At 38.2% G+C, this 23,886-nt stretch overlaps 2 protein-coding genes across 5 annotated transcripts in view; one reads left to right on the top strand and one right to left on the bottom strand.

The window, feature by feature from the left end:
* Nucleotides 1-435: 435 nt before the first annotated feature.
* On the bottom strand, nucleotides 436-1,111 carry LOC120533671 (uncharacterized protein K02A2.6-like). Its single transcript, XM_039760568.1, has one exon. The coding sequence runs from the start codon at nucleotides 1,033-1,035 to the stop codon at nucleotides 436-438; it is 600 nt and encodes a 199-aa protein (XP_039616502.1). The 5' UTR covers nucleotides 1,036-1,111.
* A 4,950-nt stretch (nucleotides 1,112-6,061) lies between these two features.
* Nucleotides 6,062-23,886, top strand: part of ganabb (glucosidase II alpha subunit b) — a 184,665-nt gene continuing 166,840 nt past the window's right edge. For 2 of the 4 annotated variants that reach the window (XM_039760750.1, XM_039760748.1), the window contains exon 1: nucleotides 6,100-6,372. In XM_039760750.1, coding sequence (XP_039616684.1) covers nucleotides 6,299-6,372 — 74 coding nt within the window. In that variant the 5' untranslated portion in view covers nucleotides 6,100-6,298. Of the gene's footprint in view, nucleotides 6,373-19,295; nucleotides 22,607-23,886 lie in introns of those variants that run through there. The other 2 variants (XM_039760751.1, XM_039760753.1) reach the window with 2 other exon arrangements.

Here is a 23,886-nt window from a genome sequence, read left to right as displayed (position 1 = left end):
TCTTCACAGGGTAATTTTTCTTGAATTGTTACAGCAGTGTTAGCCTCTGCAGAAGGTGATGGAGATAATGCACATGGGCTCTGTACTTGTGCTGCTTGAGGAGATGGTAAGTGCTCTGGACAGTTTGTAGGAGCAACAGCAGGGGAGTCAACAGGCAGTGTGGGTATCTCTTTAGCTCTAACCAACCCTGATTTTCTCAACTGGTCGACATGACGTCGCCATATGACACCTTGAGTAGCCTCTACCTTGTATGACAAGGGACCAGTTTGCTCTTTCACTAGTGCAGGAACCCATTTCTGATCTCCTCTGTAGCTCCTGGCAAGAACTGATTGTCCAATGGCAAAGCTACGTGTAACCTTGTCCGTTGCTTTATGACCTTGTTTGATTTGTCTGTCTTGCACAGTCTGCTTAATATTTGGTTGCAGCAGGTCTAATCTAGAGCGAAGAGGACGCCAAAGAACAACATAGCTGGAGTCTGGTTAGTTGTAGCATGGATGGAATTCGATATGCAAATAAGAAGTTGGCCAATTTTTGCTGAAGGGTCAGCTTCTCATTTGTCATTGCTCGAAGGGCTCGTTTCAAACTTTGCACAAACCTCTCTGCCTGGCCATTTGTGGCTGGATGCCATGGGGCAGATGTAATGTGCCGTATGCCATTTTTGTGGAGGAAAATCTGAAAATCTGTTGCTGTGAACTGGGGTCCGTTGTCACTCACCAGTTGTTGTGGAACTCCAGTTCTAGCAAATAAATTCCTTAGTACTTCAATAGTGTGAGAAGTAGTGGTGGAGCTCATAATGAAAACCTCTGGCCATTTAGAGCATGCGTCGACTACCACCAGGAAAGTTGTCCCCATGAATGGTCCTGCAAAGTCGATATGAAGCCGCTGCCATGGTAATGTAGGCCATTCCCATGGATGAAGTGGTGCACGTTCTGGATCATTCTGAACCATCTGGCAGCCACTACATTGCTGCGCTATTTTCTCGATGTCTTCATCAATGCCTGGCCACCACACAAAACTTCTGGCAAGTGCCTTCATTTTCACCACACCTAGATGTCCCTTGTGAAGCTCTTTTAATACTCTGTGTCTTAGTTTAGTGGGTACAATAGTTCTTAACCCCACATCACACATCCAGCATTTAAGGCAATTTCATCACGTCTCGAGTAATATGCAGCCAGCAGGGATTTGTGCTGGGCTGTCCAGCCATTCAGTGTGGCAGCATACACCTGAGACAGGACCTTGTCATGTTTTGTTTCTGTTTTCACCATGTCTGCCGTGACGGGCAGACTTTCAATCTGGCTGATGGAGATCATATCTATTGTTTCCTCATCTCCAAACTCATCTTTTTCAGCCTCCAGTGGCAGTCGCGACAACCCATCTGCATTTGCATGGCAGGCTGTACGTTTGTACTCAATCTTGTACCTGTGTCCACCTAAAAACAATGCCCAGCGCTGCATTCGGGCAGCAGCTGTGGCAGGAACTCCTTTCTGCGGGCTGAAAATTGAGGTTAGCGGTTGGTGGTCTGTGACAAGGATGAATTCCCTACCAAAAAGATACTGGTTGAACCTTTTTACACCCCACACTAGACTCAATGCCTCCCTATCGATTTGGGCATAATTCTTCTCAGCTGCAGACAATGAGCGTGATGCAAAAGCTATAGGCCTCTCACTGCCATCTTCCATAACATGAGACATCACTGCTCCAATGCCGTATGGAGAAGCATCACAAGCCAGCTTGATTGGAAGGGACGAATTAAAGTGGGTTAGGACTGTGTCAGATGTCACCAGTCTCTTTGCATCTTGGAATGAATTTTCACATTCTTTGGACCATTTCCACTGTTTTCCAGCTTGTAATAGCTCATTGAGTGGATATAGCACAGTTGCCAGGTTTGGAAGAAACTTATTATAATAATTCACAAACCCCAGGAAGGATCTAAGCTGTGAAACATTTTGTGGTTGTGGTGCCATCAATACAGCCTGAATCTTGTCCTGACATTTGTGCAAACCTTGGGCATCTATGGTGTGCCCGCAATACCTGACACTGGGCTTCAGGAACTCACATTTTCCTCGCCTGGCTCTTAGTCCATACTCTTCTAACCTTTTCAGAACCTTTTTGAGGTTTTCTAAATGCTCTTCATCTGTCGCTCCAGTGACAATAATGTCGTCTAAATAGCACTGGACGCCTGGCAGTGACTGAAGGATCTGATCCATTGCTCTTTGCCAAATAGCTGGGGCAGAGGCTACCCCAAACACCAGCCTGTTGTAACGATAAAGACCCTTTATTGTATTAATGGTCAGGAACACTTTAGAGTCTTCCTCTACTTCCATCTGGAGGTATGCATCTGCTAAATCTAACTTTGAAAACCGCTGACCACCCGACAAACTGGCAAAAATGTCCTCAATTCTCGGCAGAGGATACTGTTCAGCTTGTAGCACAGGATTAATGGAGACCTTAAAGTCCCGCAGAGCCTGACTGTACCATTTCTCTTTATTATTGGGACAACTGGGGTTGCCCAAGGACTCCAGTCTACTTTAGAAAGTATGCCGTTTGACTCCAACCTATCCAATTCCTTTTCAACCAGGGGTCGGATGGCATAGGGTACTGGGCGTGCCTTGTGGAACCGTGAGGTCGCACCACTCTTAAGTACAATTTTAGCTCTAATGTGCTGAAGAGTCCCAATGCCACTCTTAAATACCGGCGGCTTTTCTTAATATCAGCTCTAGGTTCTTTTCTGTAGTCTGTTGCACAACAGGCAAAACACGGAGGCTTTTAATCTCTCTCCAGTCAACTCCCAACTTTCTTAACCACTCACGGCCCCATAATGGTGCACCTCCATTTTGTATTATGTGTAAATCAAGTACCTCTTTTCTTCCATTATACTCTACTGTCACATGCAGCACTCCAATAGGCATAACCTTTTCACCTGTGTATGTTCTGAGAAGAACAGAAGAGGGTTCAGCTTCTCCTTCTTGAAATACACCTTGTAATCTTTCAGTGACATAACTGAAACAGCTGAGCCAGTGTCCAATTCCATTTTTACCACCTGGCCATCTATCTTGGGGGTGAGCCAGATTGCCTGCTTGTCTTTTCCACTAAGGCTAAATAATTCCAGACTTGCTAATGCATCTTCACTATCAATGTCAGAGACTTCTGCAACATTATGCACATTTTTCTTGTCGCTGTGATGCATTTTGTGTTCCGCACTAAACTTTGCCTTTCCACTACGACAAACTCTTTGAATATGGCCCGTTTTGTGGCACTGTCTGCACTCTTCATTTTTAAATCGGCACTGTGAGGGAAGATGGGAGTCGCGTCCACAGCGATAGCAGGGCCGTTTATGTACTTTGCTTATCTTGGCTGCCGCCATTTTATTTACGCTGCTCGTATTCACTCCTCTTTGTAGTTCAAGTGCATCTTTAGCTGCAGTTTCCATTGAAATAGCAATTTCTACTGCTCGTTTAAATGTCAAATCTGCCTCAGTTAACAGCCTCTTCTGGATTCCCTCTTGAAGGATTCCACAAACCAAACGATCACGCAATGCATCGTTTAGCCCGTCACCAAACTGACAATATTCTGATAACTTTTTCAGTTCTGCCACATAAGCCGCAATTGTCTCTCCCTCGTTCTGATTACGCTTATGGAATCTGAAACGTTACGCGATCAGTAATGGCTTTGGTGACAAATGATCCCGCATTACACGGACTAAGTCGTTAAAACTTTTCTCAGCGGGTTTGTCTGGGGCAGTTAAACTACGGAGGAGGCCGTAAGCTTTCCCTCCCATGGCACTCAGTAGCACAGGAACGTGTTTTTCAGCTGGAATATCATTTGCAGCGAAATACTGTTGCAGCCTTTCAACATACATATTCCAATCTTCCGTGGAACTATCAAAAATATCTATCTTTCCGATGTACGACATGTTTGCAATTTATCGTACTCACGTTGCACTAACGCGTCGGGTCCTTGCTTTTCCGCTTACTCGGTGCGGTTCTCGCTGCTGTTATTCAGTGTCACAGTGCTCAAAATTAACTGCTTGATCTCGTCGCCACTGTCATGTATTAATAATACAGTTCACCTTCATTTGATAAGAACGGACGAGCAGACAGCGCGTGCCTTTTTCTTTCTTGTCTTTATTTGAACAACTAACAAATGTGCAAGGCATTACCAATCAAATCACCAGGTGTCAACCCACAATCAGACATCAATAGCTGAACTGAAATGTACACTTATACTGATATATAACATGCAATACATGCTCTGATTGGGTAGCTTCTAAGCCATCCGTCAATAGCGTCCCTTGTATGAAATCAACTGGGCAATCAAACTGAGGAAGCATGTAACCTAAATTAAAGACCCATTGTCCGCAGAAAGCGGCGAACCAGCGAAAAATCTGTGATATATGTTTAGATGTGCTTACATTTAAAATCCGCGATAGAGTGAAACCGCGAAAGTCAAAGCGCGATATAGCGAGGGATTACTGTATTGCAAAAACTTTACACGTGCAGCTTTCAATATGCATAAATTATGTATATAACTTTACATATATACATGGTAAATACTGTAATAATGTGCTAACTATAAACCCCCATCCTGAAAACTCTTCATTGGCTCCCTGTCCAGCTCAGAATAGAGTACAAGGTCTCCCTTCTCATCCATCAGTGCATTTATGGACATGCCCCTCTTTACCTACAGGATCTTCTCACTCCTTATACTTCCTCACATACCCTCCTCTCTGTACACACCCTCCAAGTCCCCAAAACTAAGCTCAGCAGCATGGGTGACAGGGCTTTTTCATCTGTGGCGCCGAAGCTTTGGAATGCACTCCCTGATTAACTGAGAGCCCCACAGTCGACTGATGTTTTTAAACAAAACCTAAAAACGTATTTCTTTAGAAAGACTTTTTGTTAATGTATTTTATAGACTCTTATTTATGACTCTGTAGCACTTTGAGATTGCTAAAATCTAAAGTGTAATACAAATAAAATGTATTATTATTATTATTATTATTATTATTATTATTATTATTATTATTATTATTATCAAACTACCTACCAACTCTGAATTCCTGCTAGTGTGGAGTTTGAATGTTCTTTTCATGTCTGTGTGGGCTTTTCCAGGGACACTCAAGTCTACCACTTCTGGAAGTTGTGCATGTTAGTTTGAATGTCAAATCCAAATTGTCACTGTATGAGTGAGTGTGTGTATGTGCAAGTATGCCTGGCTATACAGGGTGGTCCAGATCTAATTATGCAATTATGAAAAGGCGAACACATCGCACCCGCTGTTCGACTGACAACCATCTCCCCGCCATTTTGGAATGCAGCGCAGGTGCTTCCATCTACCGGCAACAAAATCAATTTTTTGTGAATTCTTTATGTAATAAACTTAATAAGTTATAATGAAAATTGCATGATTAGATCTGGACCACCCTATAGACTGGTGGGTTGCTAGGATGGACATGGGCTCCCTATGAACTGGATAAACAGTTTGGAAAATACTGTATATCGATGGATGGGTGAATAATGCAAGAAAACAATTACAGTAGTTCATATTAGAATAATGTAAAAAAAATAGAGATCTAAACATTAAGTTAAAGATAACTATATGAACATTTTTTTATATACATTTGTCAGTTTAAAGGCTTACAGCCTTTAACGATTTAAAAACTTTTAACGTGATAGAATCTGAAAGGAAATGTTTTTCAAATGATGTTTGAAAAATAGCCAAAACTAAAACATTACTTTTAACATGTACAATATTAGTTTTTATCACAGCCTGAGACTTACACTATGTACATTTTAATATTCAGATATTTTTATGAAATGAATTTCACAGATTAGGCAAACACGCTCTTTTCTATTAACTTAGTTCAGTCATAGCCCCACTGCATTACAGGCGCCGGATGTGATTTATTAAAATAAAATGATCAATGACCGATTCATAGTTAAATTTTAACTACAGAAATGTTTGTTCTTTGTGCATATATTCACTATATATGAAACGTTGTGTTTTTTGTTTTAATTAGGGGAAATAGAAAGACTTCGTGCTTGGGTGATTGTATGAGGGCACCTTAAACAGAGCCATCGGATTTTCTACAGGGAAGGATTTGTGCGTTGCACTCAATGTGGTTCAGTTTTCGGGAAGGGAAGCGGTTCGAATTCCAATGAAGATTTTTTGACTTTATTCCTAATTATACGTCTGAATCGCGCTTGTAGTTATATTGTGTTTATGCATAAGAACGCCTTATTATTTTTACGGACTATTATTTTTTTAGAATATTACATTTTGATTGTTAAAACTGTCAATGATGTCGGCTGTATTTGACGGAGGATCGGTCGCCACGGTGCAGCCTCAACAGCTCTCCTCCAACTCAATTGGGTATGTCTTTCTGATGTCTCATATCACAGTTCTCTGCGTATGATTTACTGCCCAAGAAGAATAACCAATTAGGCAGTTTCAAGTAATAGTTATAAGATAAATACAGTGATTTTTAAACAGTCTTTAAGTATATGTTATTTAGTTTTCAATGAGATTTAAAAAAAACTTTGACCAACTATTTTAATTCTAAGATGAAATGACTAGCACGTGTAAATACCGCTTAGGAGAATTTAATAATGCGCATCTGTTCAGTGGGCACAAATAACAACGTTCTTATTTGTAGTAAAATTAAATGTTTTGTATTTTGTCGTTTTATAAATTTATTGTCGTCGTCCACTTGTAGTAATCGAGAGCGGTTCTCCCAAGTTCATCAACTTCTGCATCAGTATCAATGACTTTTAGATTACAGCAGGTTGGTACATCGTAAAGCAACTCAGAAGGTAAAACAGACTTTAAAACAGAGCGTACAATAAAAACAACATCGGATAGCAAAGTTAACGATAAAGCTGCAGTAAAAAGTGATTAATACAAAAGTAAATAACATGCAAATACATTTTTGTTTACGGAAATTTAACATTTTACTTTAAAAAAGTATAAAAAGTTTGCTGTAGTTCTAAAAATCTCAAGTAAATTGCTGTCTACCTTTTGTCCAACTAGTTTAAACATGCAAATTGTAAAACTTGTTTATAAGACAGAATTATACGACTAAGGGCTTCAAGTGAAATGGCATACATTTGCATAAATGATGCATTTATTAACTTTACCGTTGCGGTTTTCGGTGGTCAGATTATGTAATGACCATATTTCCTTATGTATGTTAAACATGTAACTGCTAAGTGTTTAGTATTCACGAGTGATGACTTAAGTTGACTACGTATTTGTCGTTTCTGGTTAAATTACTTTTTGAGATATAGTTACTTGAGTAACGCTTTCTAATCTCAAATAACATTTTATCCTGGTAGATTTATAGGAGGTTCCGAGAAATCCAACAATTTTTTTTTTTTTTTGTACGCCAACTTGCATTTTTTAAGAGCTATAAAAAAGACTGATATACTGTAGATGCATTTGTTCTGTGTAGACAAAGTTTTTCAAAAATCACTGAAACCTGACAATTGGTGGTGGAAAGAGTACTAAAATATACTAAAACAGAAGTATTATTAATTATTCAAAAATGAACTTAAAGTATATGGCATGCAAACTACTCAAGTAAAAGTAAAAAAAAAAAAAAAGGCCGCCAAGTACTCATGTAAAAATGTAATTTGCATACTACTTTAAAAAAAAGAACCTAAACTAGTAAATATTTATGCCATGCTCTGGGAAACATAAGCAAAATGTGGACAGGAATGCAATAGATTGTATGCATATTAATGACATATATACCCATACACATACTTATAAGTAGAAGCTGTGTACGTCAATTAAATTTCAAACTGCCATTATTATTTACTTTTAACAATTGCATGGAAAACTAGTAATCAGACTCCTCCCTGAATGAAGTGTACTGTATATATACAGTAAATATATATGACATGATATATAGTATGCTAAAAAAGCCGCCGTGGTGCAGTGTCTGAGGCTTTCCCTTGGTGCTGACGTCCAAGGTTTGATACCTACAAGGGAATGTAAAAGTTCATACACCTGATGGCCCCAATTAGGGTGAAACACATGTACTTTGTGTATTATATGGCAGTTATTTTATGTCATGTCGATGATCTGCTTCTTGCAATTGGAGAGGCCATGGCTGATGTCTGCTGACTGGCCGACCAAACACAAGTGTTACCTGGTAGGTAACCATCCAAATAATCAGATTGTGATCAGACCTATGCAGTCTACATTCCAGTCCATAGTTATCATAAACTATAATTTGAAACAGTAAAGACATCAGGGGAGAGAAAATCATAGATTTTTGCAAATAAGGTGCAGTAGCAGAAAAATGAAATGAAAATGTTGTGGACATCCATATGGCAAAATGCTTTTTAATCATGTTGACATTAGGCAAATGCAGTCTGTACAGCTCCAGTAAACAGAAGCTAGTTTTAAAACTCAAATTCTCAAATACACAAATTGTTGAGTGAAAAGAGAGAAATATATAGTGTATACATTACCTGCAGATTCCTTTCTTGCTGATTCACTTATCTACTATTACAAAAATGTAAGCCATTTCACTTGCAATAAGCCTTGTCACGGCCCATGTGCAGAAGAAAAATAATTTGGAGAGAACATGAAATTGAGTACAGTAATAACAGGTCTATGATTTAGATCTCCAGTGTCGCATGCATGCTACGCTAATGGATCAATGTGTTTCTACTTGGTAACAAGAGGCATGGGTAAGCCATTGAAATGCATTTGTGATTGGGAACAGGGCTTGCAGTTATGCCCCTCAAACAAGGAATTTTCATTACATTAAATTTTCATTAAGGTCATCAACTCACAATGATTAGAATTAGAACAATCTAGACGAGAACAGGCCATTCAGCCCAACAAAGCTCGCCAGTCCTATCCACTTGTTTCCTCCAAGAAAACATCAAGTCGAGTTTTGAAAGTCCCTAACATCTTACTGTCTACCACACTACTTGGTAGCTTATTCCAAGTGTCTATCGTTCTTTGTGTAAAGAAAAACTTCCTAATGTTTGTGCGAAATTTACCCTTAACAAGTTTCCAACTGTGTCCCCGTGTTCTTGATGAGCTCATTTTAAAATACAAGTCTCGATCCACTGTACTAATTCCCTTCATAATTTTAAACACTTCAATCATGTCACCTCTTAATCTTCTTTTGCTTAAACTGTAAAGGCTCAGCTCTTTTAATCTTTCCTCATAATTCAACCCCTGTAGACCTGGAATCAGCCTAGTCGCTCTTCTCTGGACCTTTTCTAGTGCTGCTATGTCCTTTATGTAGCCTGGAGACCAAAACTGCACACAGTACTCAAGATGAGGCCTCACCAGTGCATTATAAAGGTTGAGCATAACCTCCTTGGACTTGTACTCCACAGATCGTGCTATATAACCTAACATTCTGTTAGCCTTCTTAATGGCTTCTGAACACTGTTTGGAAGTTGATAGCTTGGAGTCCACTATGACTCCTAAATCCTTCTCATAAGGTGTACTCTCGATTTTCGACCCCCATTGTGTATTCAAACCTAATATTTTTACTTCCTATGTGTAATACTTTACATTTACTGACATTAAATTTCATCTGCCACAAATCTGCCCAAGCCTGTATGCTATCCAAGTCCTTCTGTAATGATATAACGGATTCCAAATTATCTGCTAATCCACCTATCTTGGTATCATCTGCAAACTTAACCAGCTTGTTACTTATATTCCTATCTAAATCATTTATATATATTAAAAATAGCAGCGCCCTAGCACTGACCCCTGTGGAACACCACTCTTAACATCGCCAGTTCTGATGAGGTTCCTCGCACCATCACCCTCTGCTTCCTGTGTCTGAGCCAATTCTGCACCCATCTAAAAACATCACCCTGAACTCCCACTTCTTTTAACTTGATGCCCAACCTCTCATGTGGCACCTTATCAAATGCTTTCTGAAAGTCCAGATAAATAATATCATAAGCTCCACTTTGATCGTATCCTTTTGTTGCCTCCTCATAGAATTCCAACATGTTAGTAAAACACGACCTCCCTCTTCTGAACCCATGCTGACTGTTCAGAATAACTCCTGTCCTTGTCATGTGTTGCTCAATCTTATCCTTAATAATTCCTTCCATTAATTTTCCTGTGATGCTTGTTAAGCTTACTGGCCTATAGTTGCTTGGATCTGCCCTGTCACCCTTTTTATATAATGGGATGATATTTGCCATTTTCCAGTCCTTTGGAATCTCTCCAGTGCACAGTGACTTCCTAAAAATATGTGTCAAGGGTTTATATATGTACTCACTAGCCTCCTTAAGAACACGAGGATAAATATTATCTGGGCCTGGTGATTTGTTTGATTTCATCTTATTTAATCTGAGCAGCACTTCTCCCTCTACAATTTCCAAATCCCTCAGTACCTCCTTAGTAGTTGTGTTTACCTCTGGCAGGTTATCCACTTGCTCACTTGTAAACACCTCAGAAAAATGTAAGTTTAGGGCATCTGCTATTTCATTGTCTGTATCTTTTAATTCCCTTTACTATTCCTGATGAACTTGACCTCCTCCTTAACTGTTCTTTTACTACTAAAATACTGAAAGAATCTCTTGGGGTCTTCTTTCGCCTTATCTGCTATATTCCTCTCCAACTGTCTTTTAGCCTCTCTGATATCCTTCTTAATGGTTGCCCTCATTTTCTCATACACGCTACGGTTCTCTTTGCAGTCATTAGTCTTATATGCCTTATACAGCAGTTTTTTCCTTTGCAACTTCTTTTTTAAATCTTTATTAATCCATTGTGGAGTTTTTTTTAGTTTCCTATTACTTCCAAATTTAGGTATGTATCTGTCCTGCATTACATGTAAAACATTTTAAACCTGTTCCACTGCTCCTCGACTGTCTCCACATTTAAAAGCTTATCCCAGTCTATCCTACTTAGACTTTGTCGCATCTGCTCAAAATTAGCCCTACTAAAGTTCAACTTAACAATTTTAGTCTTTGCATCTGTACTCTTACAAAATACTGAGAATTGTATTACATTATGGTCACTTGACCCTAGTGGTTCAATCACCTCTACACCCTCAATTCTATCCTGATTATTACAGAATACTAAATCCAGATAGGCTTCACCCCTTGTTGGTGCTTTAACATGCTGTGTTAAAAACAGTCGCTGATTACTTCTAAAAACTCCTGCTCTTGTGCTCCTCCATCTGTAAGGTTATCCCAGTTAATATTTGGATAATTAAAGTCCCCCATGACTATAATATCCCCTGTAAACTTGCCTTTTGATATTACTAAAAAGATGTGTGTTGAAATTACTGTCTGAATTGGGTGGTCTATAACACACTCCTAAAATGAGACCTTTTTCCCTAATATTTTCCAGGCGAAGCCACATGTCCTCACTAAGATGGGGCTCATCATCCAACTGAAGATGACTTACATTTAATCCCTGTTTGGCATAAACAGCAACCCCACCTCCTTTTCTGTTCTGTCTATCCTTCCTAAAAATGTGTATCCCTCTATGTTACACTCATCCCCATCTTTGTTATTTAGCCAGGTTTCCGTTATTGCTATAATATCATAATTATGCTCTGCTACATACAACTCCAACTCACTTACCTTATTTTTGATACTTCTAGCATTAAGGCAAGCTATTTTTAATGTGTTAATCCTTCTATCTTTACGTGTTTGCTTAAAATTTACATTACTATGCATTTTTATTTCTACACCATTGTTTGTTCTTCCATGTATAGATCTAAATCTGGCCTGTCCTAAACTCCCTGCCCCCCCATTCCCTAGTTTAAACAATCCTCGACTAGCCTACACATACGCCTCCCCAATACATTGGTGCCCCTCCGGTTCAGATGTAACCCGTCACGGCGGAACAGGTCCCATCAGGGATTAAGTCCCTGCTTTTAGTACACACCACCAGTTGCAACTACTTATTGGTGAGGTCATCAGGTTAGCCCTGCTACAGTCACTTTTTTCAAATGGAGGAAGCCTACAAGATGATCGAACTTGACTATAGTGGAAATAAAAGTCATAAGTTTCCATAGGTGAACCCTGGGGAAAGATCATTATTAAGCCTTCAGAGGTGAGAGCTTAGGGCTAGTGCTTAATCTGTCAAACCTGATCTTCCCCTACTGGTTCTCCCCCCTAGCTACTGTCCTACTGGAACCTAACCTTATTTTTCCATAGCATCAGTGTTTCAGTATCTGTAGTTTGCATATCTGAGGGGATTTTCAGGAACATAACGAGATTTAACTTTATTTATAGTATATGTACAGAAATGGAACATTGTTGATATGAAGTAATTACAGTGTACAGGTACTGTGTATTTTGTTGCTTGTTACTTAACGTATGTGCACAGACAAACAAAGCACTGTGTCGCCTGATACTTTTGTTGTGGCATCAATATAAAATCACTTGTTAATTAACTGTTAATATTAAATACATGACAGCTACCTGTTCTTAATTTTAAAGATCTGTGTGCTTTACTGTAATAAAGAAATATGAGTCTAGTGTGGCATGGAAACTGTTGTCTACTAATTAGCTAACATAAATTATCGATCCCAAAAGACTATTGCACCACCCCATTACTGGTGCTAGAAACTGAGATGATCTTCCAATATCTGTGCCAGGTTTTTAATATACTATTTCTGTGACAACTGTAACTTTTTAATGAAGAAATATTGTTTGTATTAAAACCACTGTATTTTTGATGTTGTTGGCACATTTGGCTTTATCCATAGGCAGTAAATCAATAAATTAAACCTTTTTTCTTCCTGAAGAATGTATGATATTTAAGCAGACCTTTGCTTCTCGTTCAGTACTTGGCTGCAAAATGGGTTGTGCAGCTGGCAAACGCAGCACCCTTTAATTGACTGTCTTCTTGTTAGTGAAAACGCAATACTGTACCTATGACACAACATTTTGATGGTCAGAATGAAAGGTGTGCCCTCCTTCAACATTTTGCAATAAAAAAGCAGTGACTACTTAGCTAGCACATTTCCAAATAGTAACTGCCTGGTGGAGTATACAAAGCATTGCATTTCAAGTAAAAAGTACATGCTGCACATTTTAGCTCAGTGTCACAGTAGGTGCCATTAATCCATTATCAGTTTACTAAGAATTTAAGCCCATCCCTAATATATACATTCATGTTGTATAAGGGGTGATTTAAAATTCAAAGCATGACCCATTAAAAGGAACACAATTTAAAGCCAACAAGTTTTATTTTTTAACGTGATTACTGGAGAACACTAATACTTTGGTAATAGCATTGAAAAGCTTTTCTGTGCATCTCTTCTAAAACATTTTGTCTTGCATGTGCAACTACACTTCTGTAGTTGACTTGATGCCTTTATAATTGACATAGTGTGTCGCAAAGTCAGTAGCTCTTCAGATTAGGAGAGAATAGGGTGAATGTGACATGTCTCCAAATTCATAGTTTTGCAGAACAGTGTTTAAACCAGGGCATTGTGAAGAAGAAAAGGGGTTAGAATGGTTGACAGCTTTCATTGCTATTTTTCTCTGCTTGATTGTTGCAAAGGACATGCAAATCACCATAATATTAACTAGTTAGATGGGCTTTTTGAGGCATGTAATCAGTATGGATTGTATGATTGACATCATGAAAAAATTATACTCCATGATCTCGCCAGTACTACAGGGTAGTCCAGATCTAGTTATGCAAATATGGAAAGGCTAACACATCGCACCCGCTGTTCGACTGAGATCCATCTCCCTGCCATATTGGAATGCAGGGCAGGTGCTGCCATCTATCGGCAACAAAAAGAATTTTTTGTGAATTCTCTATGTAATAAACTTAATAAGTAATAGCGTAATGAAAATTGCATAATTAGATCTAGACCACCCTATAGTTTGAACTTTAGATTTCTTAGGTGTTATAGAATCAATATGCTTCCAGTTATTTGATTGAGTTTGGATTGGTGGTTCATTTCAGGAGTCCGCATACTGGATCCCCAAGCATACTGATCTTGTTGTTGTTCAATTGAATCCAGCTTCCTTATAAATAATCCTTATAGTGTTTAGTATCAAATACAGTATCAGTCATTGAGTCTCCAGTTGCAATTCACTAGACAGTGACCATGATTTAAGTCATTGATGTCAAAGGCAGGCCAAACTGCTGCATTTTCTTTGACACTGGCATTTGAAGGCAACTGGTCCTGGTACACAGGAACTAATCTTTAGTCAGTTACAAAACTACCACTGTATAATTTTAGGTTTAAAACCTTCTGATCTCCTCTTGTACCAATATATTTATTTTGCATGCACATTTTACTAATTATTAAGAAGGAAAAAACATAGGGGTGGTGGTGGTTGATTTGTTTTCAATCCTATTTTTGTTTTGTAAAAATTGATCTATTTGTATGGAATGATTACAATGAAATCAATAAAATTAAAAAAAGAAGGAAAAAATAACATTATTATTTAATCTTAATTCAGTTAGTTGAAAAACCTTTGATTTCCCCTTGTATTTTTTTGAATACTGAAAAAACATTTATAACTTTAGAGTTGGAATAAAGGGAGGCTAAGAAAGGAGGATGTAATCAGTATCTTGTGTGCAGGCTTGCTGCTCTGAAAGATAAATACAGTCACAGTTAATCCATATCTGCCATTGATTGACCAAGATTTCCTTATTGCAGTGTTAAAATACTGGACCAGACAGCATACTTGGCATGGTCCTTAAAGCTTGTGCCGACCAGTTTGCAGGAGTCCTTACTAACTTATTTAATCTGTCACTGATGCAGACCACCATTCCATCAATCCATCCATTACCCAACCCGCTATATCCTAACTACAGGGTCATGGGCAGGAAACAAACCCCAGGCAGGGCGCGAGTCCACCGCAAGGCGCGCACACACCCACACACCAAGCACACACTAGGGACAATTTAGAATCGCCAATGGACCTAACCTGCATGTCTTTGGACTGTGGGAGGAAACCCACGCAGACACGGGGAAGACATGCAAACTCCACGCATGGAGGACCCGGGAAGCAAACCTGGGTCTCCTAACTGTGAGGCAGCAGCACTACCCACTGTGCCGCCCCTTGACATCAGCAATCATGAAATATTTTAAGAGACTTATAGCCCAGCACATTAAATCCAGCCTCTCTTTCACCTTCTGCCCTCGCCAGTTTCCTTATAAATCAAGTAGATGCAGGGAAGACATCATCAGTACAGCCCTCCATACAGTGATGAGCCATCTGGAAGACTCGGGGACCTTGTGTAAGGGTTCTATTTGTCAATTATAGCTCAGCTTTTAATTAAATCATCCATAACATACTAATCGATAAGCTGTATAACCTGAACTTTTTCCTCTCCTTCTGTGCTTGGGTAAGATGTTTCCTCACTGGCTGCCCACAAACTGTCAGCCCCCTCTATAAATCAATGAGGACCTGGTGGAGAGTGTCACTTCCTTTTAGTTCCTGGGAACTTACATTTCTGAAAACCTGTCCTGGACAGCAAACACTCTGGTGATGGTCTAAAAGTCTCAGCAACAGCTGCTTTTCCTGAGACTTCTCCAGAATGTGGAAATGAAAGAGAAGCTGCTGTTGACCTACTAACGCTCAACCATCAAGAGTGTTTTAGCATACTACTTTTCAACATATGTTGGATGTACAGCAGCAGACCGGAAAGCTCTGCAGAGGGTAATATCCATGGCAGAGAAAATCATTGGCTGCTCTCTGCCCTCCTTGGAATATATCTCCAGTACCCAATGTCTCCTCAGAGCCAGGAAAATCATTAAAGACCCTTTCCATCCTGGCCACTCACTGATCATACTATTGCCCTCTGGCATGCGGTACAAGAGCATTAAAAGTGCAACAGAAAGATTTGCAGATAGTTTTTATCCCTGAGCCATCAGAATTTAAAATTTTAAGAACTCATAGAACTGTTACACTTTTTTTTCTCCAGTATGTATGGTGATTACTTTAGTGAATAATAATTTCCTGTCCCTTATTTATTTATCAATGGTATTTAATTTATAGGATGTGTGCTTTTTATTTTATTTGTTCGTCATTGTTTGTCCTACTTAGACTGTTTACAGTTGTAGCTTTTACAATTTCATTGTACTGGTAAAATGACACTAAAGGCTTCCTTCCTCCAAAGAAATTGTTGCTTATAATTTCATTGACCTGTGCTTGCATTCTGCCCCAGCTCTCTCAGAGATGATAACATATAGTGGGAGCATTTCCCAGAGTAATTCCTTGCTGGTGGCAGAAGTGTTGTCCTTGAAACGAGGGAGCCTTTCATGAATAGTCATTGGTTTGTAGGCTTCCACATTGACTTGGGTTGTAGCTCTGTCCTGCTGCTTAAAACTGTAACACTCACTGAGCCCTCATCTCCAATAGATTTGAAACAGGTATATGAGTAACTTGAAACATGAACTGTTTTACAATGACAGCTGGATAATATTTTTTAAAATGGCCAGGTAAACATTTTTTTCTAAACCTGCTTTACTCCATCCCTAACTTTTTATTTTTTGCAACACCCTGTCAGAAGTGTTTTTAAATTTTGTCTTTCACATTATCTAATGCTTTTCCCATACAGTTCTTAAACTTCCCAGTATACCTTGAGTAGCTCTCTCGACACCTCTTATTACCTGCTCCTGAAAACAATTTTTTGTAAAGGACTTACATTCCAGTTAATCAGATTTTCCTTTCCACAACATATACCTTCACAGTTAAGTTGAGTCTGTCAACAGCCCTCAATATTTCTAAAACTACAAAGTGTATGCATTCTTTTACATTATATCCATTCATTTTCTGAATTTTCTTATTACAGTTTAGTTTTGTAACAGAACTTGAACCTGTCCAGGAAACATCAAGCAGAAAGTAAAAACCATTTTTGCAAGAGAATTTTATTTTATTTTAATGCCATTCAATTGTGGCATACATACCTACCTTATTAATAAAGAGACTATTAAGCGTTGCCAATTATGTTAGAATATTTGTCTTTGTGATGTGAGAGGAATCCAGAATGTTCAGGTAAAATCCATGCAAGGAAAGAAAGAGCTTCTAAAATGGGTTAATCAAAAGTAAAATATGTCATGAAAAAAGACTTGTGCTATAAAACCTATACTTTTGGCAGCAACAATTATTTTTACCTGTAGTTTTTATTAATTCAGTATGCTAGGCAAATTTATATCAGACCTAATTTGCTAACTTAGACTAATGCTTATTTTTTTACGGCAAATACTTGGGTCAGCTGTTTTGATAAGAGGTTATTTTTTTGTACATGGTATGTTATCATTAACAAGGGCATGGATGCCAAAAAATTCAATAGTTTATAATGAAAATCTTGTACATCAGTTCATATAGTATGACATCATCACTTTATACAAATAAAATATGTCACTACTTCCCATTAGATCTTGGCTGCTATAGACGTTTTCCATTATCCGCTGTTTCCAGCATTGAATTTATTTTTAAAAGCAGTGTGATTCTTGAAAATCACAACTTTGTAGAAATCGGGACTTCTTTCAAACACTTACCGTGAAACTGTTCTTGAATCTAACCAATTAGCTTCTTCTCAGATGCAATTAAATTAACTATTGAAGATTTCAAAATATGCTAACTTGATTTTAATAAGCTCATAGCTATCAAAATAACATTTTCAAAGACAATACTGGACTGATTGTCTCTTTAATTTGTAAAATTTTCTATTATCATCAAGTCAGTTTTTAAAGTTAACATGTTATGATGATGTGTAGATCAATAAATGTTAACAAATGGAAACAAATGTAACACATTTACCTCAATTATAGAAGTAGATCTCAAATCATTTCAATCTTTAGAGTAAATAAATTCACACATTGAGATAAAAAAATAAATTTTGATTTCCAAAACTAATTTTAAAAGATATAGACGTTTTGCCCTTTTTTTTTCAATACTGTTATTGCTTTTTGAAGAAGCAAATATGCACACTAACTAAAGAGCACAGTTAACACAAACACCTGCAAAATGTGTTTTACATCTTTATTAAGACTGCTGCCCGGGGTTTGTTTCCTGCCTTGCGCCCTGTGTTGGCTGGGATTGGCTCCAGCAGACCCCTATAACCCTGTGTTAGGATATAGTGGGTTGGATGATGGATGGATGGATTTTTATTAAGATTGGCTTACACATCAGATCACACAAAATACACACATTCTTCCCATTAGTGTGGGTTTTATCTCAACTGTTCTGTTTCTAAGTGACCACATAGTAAGGCTGTAGTTTCAATTTTTCTGTTTTGGGGCAACATTATTTTTCATTTGATTTTTTTGTAGGGTCATTTCTGATATTGTCCTTAATGCACTGAATTAACAATGTGCTAAGTTGTTGGCACCTCACAACTGCTCCTCCACTTGGAGCCAAATATATTCAGTGCAATTTATATTGACAACACCACAATATGGCCGGCTTGAGCCCATTGTGTTACACTTGATTTCTACCTTCATGAGGGAGAAAGATCCACATGTGCTTATTCTGCCACTATTCTAGTTTACATGACCCTTGTTAGTACACGTTTTGGCCAGAATATCTTCTTTAGTAAACTGTTTTCAATCTATGAATTTTGTTATTCATTTTGGCTTGTTATATGCTGTTATCCTTCCTCATGCCTTTAGAATGATTAGTTTTTTTTAAGGTAGTCCTGTGCAGCCATATTACTCCTGGCGTCAAACTGAGTCTAACTGCAAAGTTACATTTAATGCTTTTTATCTCAGGTATAAACGTTTATTTAGAGCTGTGCTTAAACTGTAAATTACTTTTGATATACCCAGCAACATAATTTAGTAGTGAGTAAATTGGTGCCAGATTTTTGGCATTCATATTTTGTAATTTATCTTTCATGGAGAAAATGCATATTTGCATGCTGGTTGGCAAATACCGTCCGTCTTGTGAAAGTTATGTCTTTGTGAAAAAATATAACAAATAATCATAGCTGTGGCTTTAAAGGAAGAGCAGAAGTGATGTAATTACTATGTTGTGTATGTTGGGCAAAATTTTACTAACCGCAAAGGTGTAAAACTACATACTTTTGGTAAAGTATTCTTACTGCCATTGTTTAAACAATTAAAAAAACAAGTTTTTTAACGCATAACCGTTATAGTTTATATAAAGTACATTAAATGGTCAAGTTTTATATTGTCTTTAGGCATGTGTCATAAGTATCCATGAAGCCAGCACATTTATTAAAACAGTTGGATGTTATGTGTTGAGTGCAGATATATGTGTATTTTTAATTGCATTATAAAAAACATACAACTCATATGAAAATTTTCATCCTCTTTTTAATTGTTTATTTTTTTGTTTGGTTCATTTAAGCCCACAGGAATTGGCTCAGGAGATCAAGGCCTTCATCACTGGGGTGGATCCTTTACATGGAAACAAGCTGACAGTTAAGGACCATGCAAAGTGTGCTATACTACTCCTGCGCAGTGTGCCAGCTTGTCGAGGTGCAGTGCTGGAGCACCTCCGCAGTGTGTTTGATGAATATGTTGGGGGTTATGTTGTAGAACTAGACTGTGAACAGGCAAATGGAGGTGGTAGTATTGGAATACCAGCATTGGATGATGTTATCCAAGAGATCCACAATGTACTTTCTGAATTTGTTCGTATTAATCCCAAGGCCTGGGCCCCTTTACTGTCTGCCTGGTCAATTGATCTGATGGGTCAACTAAGCAGCAAATATGCAGGAAGGCATGGTGTTCCCCATGCAGCCAGTCTTAATGAACTTCTACAGCTCTGGATGTCCTGTATGGCCACTAGGACTTTGATGGAGATTTACATCCAGTGCCTCTCATCTATGATCAGCACTTGCCCTGATGCGTGTGTAGATGCCTTGCTTAACACTTCAGTCCAACATTCTCCACACTTCGACTGGGTAGTGGCTCACATTGGCTCGTCTTTTCCAAATACTATAATTAGCCGTGTTTTGTCTTGTGGACTAAAGGACTTTTGTGCTCATGGTGCTACCCCTGTAGACATGCTTTTTCCTACAGCAGCTGATAAGCGTATACCTAAGATTGCCTCTGTAGTTGGAATTCTGGGACACTTGGCATCACGGCATGCGGACAGCATTAAGCAAGAGCTCCTGAAAATGTTTCATGAAAGCTTAGGACCTTCACGGGAACCACATCAAAAAGCTACTGTCCCTTTTTTACTTCAGTTAGCAGTAATGTCTCCAGCTCTTCTAGGCACCATTACAGTGGAACTTATAGATTCTCTCAAACCTCCTGTTCTTAACCAGCTCCAGCAGCTGTTTTCAACAATGTCACGAGAAGATCTAGAGAACATGGTCAGCCTTATTGTTCATTTAATTTGCCAAACATCAGTAGGAGCTTATCGAATCCTTCAGTTCCTTGTCAACACTGCTATGCCTGCTTCAGTTATTACAACACCTGGTCTTTCAGTTCATGACAGTGTTAGAGAAGCCTGTGATCGAATTATTCAGCTTCTTCTGCTGAATTTACAAAAACTGGTCTATAACTTGGGTGACCCATCTCCAGCAGTCATTCCTTTTTTGGATGAGTTGAAAGGGCAGGTGAGGGAGCTTTGCATGGAGACTTTGCGACTGGAGAGAAAGCGCTATCTTTGGCAGCATCAGCTTTTAGGGCTGTTATCAGTGTATAGCAGCCCTAGCTGTGCAACAGATGCTTTGTGCTACATGCTTACTTTGGCAAAATCACAGGAAGAACTTAGCTTGGCTGCCCAGCTACATGCAGTCCTGTCATCTTCAATGACTAAACTCATTCCTGACACTGTTAAAAAATGTATAGCCCAGATCCATGCCCAAAGCTTATCTGACCAACATTTAGTCCAGCTGCTCAGTAATCTAGCTCTGCTGGTGCAGTGGGACAAACAAGAACAGATTAAAGAGGACCCTGCTTCGGTTAGTGTGCAAGTGTCTCGTGTTGTCTCTTGTCACTTGCATGAATTTAGCCCCTTACTACTTTATGATAATCCTTTAGTATCTGAAGCAGCAGCATCTCTGCTTTCTGTTGCTTGCCTTCCAAAGGCAATCTGTCCAGCACATCTATTAAATATTATCAGGGCTGCTGTTGGGCATTTTTTTCTGTCACTTCATGGTAAAATCAAAGAAAATGATAATCTAGAAAGCAGTAAAAGCATCAGAGCCATTGGCTATTCAATTACGCTTTTGTCCCGTCTCAGTTCTATGTCATCCCTGACCCTTAAGGCTGTCCTTCAGCAACTAGTAGAGGGTGCTCTTCACAGGAGAAATGTGGAAATGTTTGGAGGAAAGGATGACAGCTTGACTTATGGGTATGGGGATGAAACCTCATTGGAAGACATGAAAACCTCTTTGCTTGATATTAACTGTACATTTGGGACTGCCGTCAATTTTTCAGGGAGTGTGTGGTCTGTATTTCATGCGGGGGTTATTGGTAGAGGGCTCAAGCCTGCTCAGGTTACCTCTAACTATGAACAATCAGTGGTTCTCTATAATATTAATTACTTTATGAATGTTGTTACACAGTGTTGTACTGGAGGAAAATATGCTAGTTTGGAAGAGAGTCAGCCAAGCATAGTGCCTATCAACCCTGAAGCAGCCAAAATGGTAGCAGTGGTCCTGGTTGAAAATGTCTGCCCAGATATGTCCAACAGTGAGCTTCCTTGGCCTCCAGAGGAACACACTAAAACCACAGTAGAACGTGATATCTTGATTCGCAAACATTTTGAAGATAACCCTCTGCTTTTTCAGCTTTTATCTTTAGTGGCTACAGGGCGACCAGCCCTTTGCTATTGTTCTGTTGTTTTACGTGGTCTCCTGGCCACACTTTTAGCCCACTGGGAGAGCTCTAGAGAAACTCTGGCTTCTAGTTCACCCTGGCAGCTTCATGCTTCATGTGCACTTATTGCTTGTATGGGGGAGGGACAACTTCTGCCACCAGTACTTAGCAATATTCATGAAATCTTTCATTATCTTACCCCCTTTGAAGTACATCTTCTACTTCTGAGTGTCTGGGAGTACATGAAAGACAATAGTCCTCTTCCTCAAAAATTTACCTTCAGTGCAGAAAAAGGAATTTTTTACAGAGACTTCTCACGGGATGGAGACATTTCTAAATATCTGAGTGTACTGTACAGCATCTTGCATAGAAATATTGATCGTCTTGGACATTTATGTGGCCGTTTCCAGTTGTGAAAGACTTTATTATTATAAAAGTGAGATGTTACTAGAAACACTTATTGTTTTTGATCATCAATGTTCTACACAGTCTGTTTTTCAAAATCTGTCATTTACTTATCAGAACTACACATTAATTTATTACAAGGGAAAATGAATTCTACTTTTTATCTAAGCACGGGATTTTTACAAAAATATTTTGTCCTCTGCATTTGCTGCCACATTTTCTCTAATATCCCTTCAAAACAGAATTTTAAGTTAATCTTACTGCTGTGTATTAAAATAGTACTATCACTTGTCCAGGAGAAGAAAACTAATTCCATTCAATTTGTCTAAAAAAATATGAGGGGTATCAGTGTATAGTTAAAATAACTGACTGCAATAATGGCTGAACAGACTCTCTTGCTGTTTGCTGCACCTGGAGATCTTTTGACTATGAAAGTCAGAAAGTAAGCAATTTTTACTTTTTTACAGTATGTGTGACAAACTAGAAGATGAATTTGGTTGTATTATTAAGCCATATAAAACTTTTTGTAAAGCATTAAAAGTAGTAACAGACAAAAAAAACTGCTTTTCCATTTGTTGGTACAAAAACATAATCTCTTTTTATCAAGACATTTTTTCTTGATAAGTTCCCTACTGTTTATAATTTTCATGTAGACTGTGTACCCTTTTGACATTTTGCTGCAATATCTGATATATTTCATTGTCATATAGAATATATTTTCACTTTTTATATACAGGGCTGTAATTAAAAATTAAAACACAATGTGCCCCATTTATCATTTTAATTCAAGGAAACTTCCATCTCCTATATAATAATTGGTTTGTGAAAACAAGTGGCAAATAACTTAATACATTTCAAACTGCTTATTCTAGTAAATTTTTGACCATTTAGAGACCTTTATATTTTAGTGTATTTGAACAACTGAACAGCACATGTTGTAAACATTTACATAGATCACTTGTTTATACCCTACATAATTAATCCAGTCATAGCTGTTTCAGTAGGTTTTAGGATTATGAATGATACAGTATGTAGTGCATTTTTGGGACTGATTTCATATACAGCATAGCTTTAAGTTGGTTTTAAAGCACACAGTGAAGCAAAGTATTAAGAATTGATACAAATTATCTAACTTTTTGTTATGGGCTGCATCAGACATAGACTACATCATTACATATTGTAGTGGCAATAACAAAAAACGACTTTCTTTTTCTCCTCTTTCTTATTCACAGGACACTTGTTTTCTGCAGGTATGCTGGCATGTTTATCTGTGTAAGTGAAAGATTGTCTTGTGTGTGTATGTGTGTTTTTGCTTCCTGAGTAATCTGTATGAATGGCAGACAGAAGCAGAAAACATTATCGTAAAAATTCTTCATATATTCCAATGTATATAAAGCATTTTTACAGTTGACTTAACATAAAATCCCTCTAAACTTGATTATTTATCTAATTATTCCTTCAGATAAATAATGAATTAATGACTTAAACACAACAGAGGATCTCAATATGAAAAGCCAGTCATAGTGTTGTACAAATAACTGATTATGTGTGAAAATGAAGTGCCATTCAGTGGTTCAGATATGGATGTCTCACATTTGTACTTTTACATTAACATTAGTTAAGGTTCTGATTTAATTTACATTTTTGTAAAGGCTGGAACTGTAATTAAAGTTTCTGGTATCATTTTTAATAAATTGTTTATGTATTTGTTAATACAATCAGTAAATACCCAAGATCTTGCTTAGTAAAAAGTTTCACAA

This window comes from Polypterus senegalus, chromosome 8 (genome assembly GCF_016835505.1).
Source record: "Polypterus senegalus isolate Bchr_013 chromosome 8, ASM1683550v1, whole genome shotgun sequence".
In the NCBI taxonomy this organism is placed as follows: Eukaryota; Metazoa; Chordata; class Cladistia; order Polypteriformes; family Polypteridae; genus Polypterus; species Polypterus senegalus.
The sequence above is the reverse complement of the archived record's forward strand: the minus strand, read 5'-3'. Positions and strand labels throughout refer to the sequence as shown.

Bases quoted from the DNA above. Each gene is read 5' to 3' on its own strand.
- LOC120533671 (XM_039760568.1), bottom strand. From the start codon at position 1,035: ATGAAGGCACTTGCCAGAAGTTTTGTGTGGTGGCCAGGCATTGATGAA.